The sequence below is a fragment of the Suricata suricatta genome, chromosome 2 (genome assembly GCF_006229205.1).
Source record: "Suricata suricatta isolate VVHF042 chromosome 2, meerkat_22Aug2017_6uvM2_HiC, whole genome shotgun sequence".
In the NCBI taxonomy this organism is placed as follows: Eukaryota; Metazoa; Chordata; class Mammalia; order Carnivora; family Herpestidae; genus Suricata; species Suricata suricatta.
In genome coordinates this window covers 159,592,808-159,596,873 of record NC_043701.1, presented here as the reverse complement: position 1 = coordinate 159,596,873, position 4,066 = coordinate 159,592,808, and the positions used below count along the sequence as shown (strand labels likewise).

Sequence of the window (4,066 nt, the reverse complement as noted above, 5' to 3'; positions counted from 1 at the left end):
GGCTGGGTCCCCGCGGCCCGAGCCGCCCCGGCCGGGCCCCCAAACGAGGCCGAGATGACTTCCAAGGAGGACGGCAAGGCGGCGCCGGGGGAAGAGCGGCGGCGCAGCCCGCTGGATCACCTGCCGCCGCCCGCCAACTCCAACAAGCCGCTGACTCCGTTCAGCATCGAGGACATCCTCAACAAGCCGTCTGTGCGGAGAAGTTACTCGCTGTGCGGGGCGGCGCACCTGCTGGCGGCGGCGGACAAGCACGCGCCGGGCGGCTTGCCCCTGGCTGGCCGCGCGCTGCTCTCGCAGACCTCGCCGCTGTGCGCGCTGGAGGAGCTCGCCAGCAAGACCTTTAAGGGGCTGGAGGTCAGCGTCCTGCAGGCAGCTGAAGGTAGGTGCCGCCGCTGGGTTCCCTTGCGCCCAGCACCCCAAGCCCGGCTCCCTGTGCCCCACTCTTTGTGCCCCGTGCTTCTGCCCGCCTCCCTCCAGCGCCTGCCGTCAGGGCCCTCCAGCCCAAGCCGCTTACGCTGGGAGTGGAAAGGAGTGGGGCAGGACCCAAACCCAATTTCCTAGGGGCCTCTGGATAGGCCAGAGTCAAGTGACCCGGGAGGGGTGTCGGGAACCCAAGATCTCTCCGCAGTTTGCCTGGTCTGCTTGGCTCCCTCCCGTTCCCAGTGGCCTGGGCGTTCCTTGCCCTGTTCCTGAGCTGGGCAATGGAGAGCCTTTCAGCTAGGACCTTCCTGGTAGGGATGGGGGGGAGGGAGTGATTGGGAAGAGGTCTAGAACCAACATTCACACGGCAGTCAGGGCGTCCCTGTCTGGCTCCGTTGTGCTCTTGCGACCTCAGATCTTTCAAATCAACTCTTAGGTGGGGAGCAGAGACTAAAACAATTTTTTCCTAGAGACTACCGGTAGACAAGAGTCGGAGGAAGGAGGTTTGCCATAGGCAAGACTTGCCCTAGTCGGCGAGGCCGAATCAAATACAAGAAGGGCCCTGCAGCAGACTTCAGGCCGATAGGGCCTGGGTGGGGTGAACGCTAGCCGGGGTGTGGTCTCCTCTCCCCTGGCACAAGCCTATATTATGGTTTCCTCGCAGGCCGTGATGGGATGACCATCTTTGGGCAGCGACAGACCCCTAAGAAGCGGCGAAAGTCTCGAACAGCCTTCACCAACCACCAGATCTACGAGTTGGAGAAGCGCTTCCTCTACCAGAAGTACCTGTCCCCTGCCGATCGCGACCAAATCGCGCAGCAGCTGGGCCTCACCAACGCTCAGGTCATCACCTGGTTCCAGAATCGGCGCGCCAAGCTCAAGCGGGACCTGGAGGAGATGAAGGCCGACGTGGAGTCCGCCAAGAAACTGGGCCCCAGCGGGCAGATGGACATCGTGGCACTGGCCGAACTCGAGCAGAACTCGGAGGCCGCCGGCGGCGGCGGTGGCAGCAGCTGTGGCAGGGCCAAGTCTAGGCCTGGCTCTCCCGCGCTCCCTCCAGGTGCCCCGCAAGCCCCGGGCGCCGGGCCCCTGCAGCTCTCGCCCGCCTCCCCGCTCACGGACCAGCCGGCCAGCAGCCAGGACTGCTCAGAGGACGAGGAAGACGAAGAGATCGACGTGGACGATTGAGCGGCGCCCGGGATCTTCCACTGCGCTGGGCCCCTAGCGTCCGTTTGCCCACCGCCTCCTGGACCGCCGAGGGGAGCTGGGACCTCCTCTGCAACTCCCGCCTTCTTCCCTGTCCCTGGCCCGGACTCAGCTCCCGGCAGCCGCCTCCTCCCTCTCGAAGCAATAAACCCGGGCTGGCCGGCGGGCCGGCCGCCGCGCTCGGCCTCCGACGCCCAGGGAGCCCTCGCCATGCAATTCTGTATGGCTCCTGTATAAATATTTAAACCTATATAGCGGGTTCTTCCCACCTCAGCCTGACTTTTTTTCTTTCTTTCTTTTATTTTTTAAAATCTCGGAGATTTCCATGTTTTCAAAGCTCTGAGGCTGCCGGGTTTGCAGAGGGCGAGGCAGTATCGAGGGTAACGAACACTTAACCCCGCGGTCCGGAGGAGGGGGCCGCCCCGACTGTTTTGATTTTTCTCTGCATGTGGCGAATGCACTGGCCCTCTTCCTCCTCGCCTCCCTAGGCCTATTGCAGTTGACTTCTTTTTATTTCCATCTGCCCCTCTTCCCTGCGTGGGAAGGGGCTGAGGGGGACAGCCCGGTCCTGACTTGCAAGTTTCAAATCGATCTTTTCTCTCCCCCCACCCGCCCACGTCTCCAGAAGTCTGTTTTCGATGCCATTTCTGCCTCCCAATGCCCACTAACGGTATTTTAAAGATTCCTCCTTACCCTCCCTCGGTTTCCTCGGATTGACTGCTGGGGTCCGGGTCTTAGGGACAAAGCAAGGGGAAATCCAACCAATCGACCAACTAAAACAGAACCCAAAGCCCTAGAATTATTTTTTACTCTTTCTAGAAATTTTTTGCATGTGACAGAGACTAAGAGGAGGCCAACCTAAGCCCTCGCCCCACCTCCTTCGCAGCTCTGGGTCCGTCTTGCAGTCTCCAATGCCCTGCTCCTAGCTCAACTTGGCCAGACAAGGGTGACTCGATGAGGGTGGGTCCTGCGTGCCCCTTCCTTGCTCCTGCCCTGCCCTCTCCTCTCCGGACTGTACCCAAGGCCTCTTTCTCCGATAAATAAAGTCTTTGCCATTTTACTAGAACCTGCGGTGACGGTGTCTGAATGAGTGGGCCCTATTCAGGGAAGCCAGCGGCAGGCTCCGAGTCTCGCCGCTGCTCGTTGCCGGCTGCCCAGGCCTTGGAGATTTGGAGGAGTTTCAGGGCAGGCGCGAGAACAAGGGGTCAGGGGAAAGCAAGAGGCGAAGGCGCCTCTTGTCCACAAACACGCGGCAGCTATCAAATTGGGGGTGAAGGCGAGAGAAGCGGGCTTCGCCAGGTCCGGGTAAAAAGTGAGGCGTGCATTGCTGGGAGAAAGTGCGTACATCGGGGGCGCCACGGATGGAAAACTAATTTCTGGGGGGTAAAGGGTAAGTGGGGGGGGGACTTGCCCTGCGGTTGGTGCTTCCCACCCCACCCCAGGGCATTCTTCCAGCGCTCTGCCGGACGCGGGCTAAGCTCCGGTGTACAGCAGGTAGAGCTCTGTCGGCAGCAGAGTGCAGCTTGAGGGCTTCACGTTTGGGTTCCGCCGCAGGAGGGCCTTACCCATGCGGGAGGGAGGGAAATGAGGCCGAAGGCACCAAGGGCAAGCTGAATTGCGCACTCGGGTACAGGGAGATGTGAGCCCAAAGCGTCTGAGAGTTAGGGTGAATTTCTGGTAACATTCATAAATTCTGGGCCCCCGAACTTGGCTGGGGGGCAGAGACATCAATCTCCCCAGGACTCTCTGGGGTCCCTGCGCCCCGAGGGCTGCTGGGGCAGGGACGCGGGCGGCTTTCACTTTTCCGGACAGAGCGGGTTTCTCTCTAGGCTTTTGTTGTCGCTGGGCTGGCGAGTGGCCGCTGTCACCAAAGGAGGGTCCCGCCTCCGGGCCGCGCGGCTCTCTTTCTCCGCAAAATTGATGTGAGAAATGCGCATCTGGTCTCGGGCAGGCGATGGGGCCCCAGGGCCTGAGTCGGAACGTGCGTGTCCAGGAGGAAACTAAGACAGAGAGAAACAGAAAAAGGAGCACAGAAAGCCACTCCAAAAGCAGAGAAAGTGGACAGCAACAGAGAAGGCGATGGATGGGGGAGGAGAAAGAGGAAAAAAGCTTCCCACGGAGCCAGAGACAGGGAGCCAGAGACGGAGAAAAAGGGAATGGGAAGGGAATGGGAAGGGAGAGAGGAGAGAACGAAAGAAGGAAAGAGGCAGCGGGGCAGCCAGGCGGGCCTGCGGCCGGTTCCTCCCGGGCGACATAAATCGCCCTCTCTCAGGATGGATGGGTCTGTAATTCGGAGCGCGGACCATGAAGGCCGGGACGAATGGACCCGGGCGGCCGCTGACAGGCGACAATAGCCGGGCCCAGCCCCCCGCGGCTCCGGGTGCGGGCGCGGCCGCGGCCCTCCGCAGCCCAGAGCGCGCCGGCGCTGGCGACCATATGG

The 4,066-nt window shown here is 61.5% G+C and overlaps 1 protein-coding gene across 1 annotated transcript; it reads left to right on the top strand.

Annotated features, from left to right (window-relative positions):
• The first annotated feature begins 54 nt into the window (after positions 1-54).
• LBX1 (ladybird homeobox 1) lies at positions 55-2,673 on the top strand. The gene is made up of 2 exons (XM_029932413.1): positions 55-379; positions 1,085-2,673. The coding sequence occupies exons 1-2, from the start codon at positions 55-57 to the stop codon at positions 1,606-1,608; spliced, it is 849 nt and encodes a 282-aa protein (XP_029788273.1). The 3' UTR covers positions 1,609-2,673.
• Positions 2,674-4,066: the final 1,393 nt, after the last annotated feature.

Excerpts from the sequence above, each read along its gene's own strand:
- LBX1 (XM_029932413.1), top strand. The coding sequence starts at position 55 with ATGACTTCCAAGGAGGACGGCAAGGCGGCGCCGGGGGAAGAGCGGCGG. Across the intron at positions 380-1,084 it reads CGTCCTGCAGGCAGCTGAAG|GCCGTGATGGGATGACCATC; the intron begins GTAGGTGCCGCC and ends GTTTCCTCGCAG.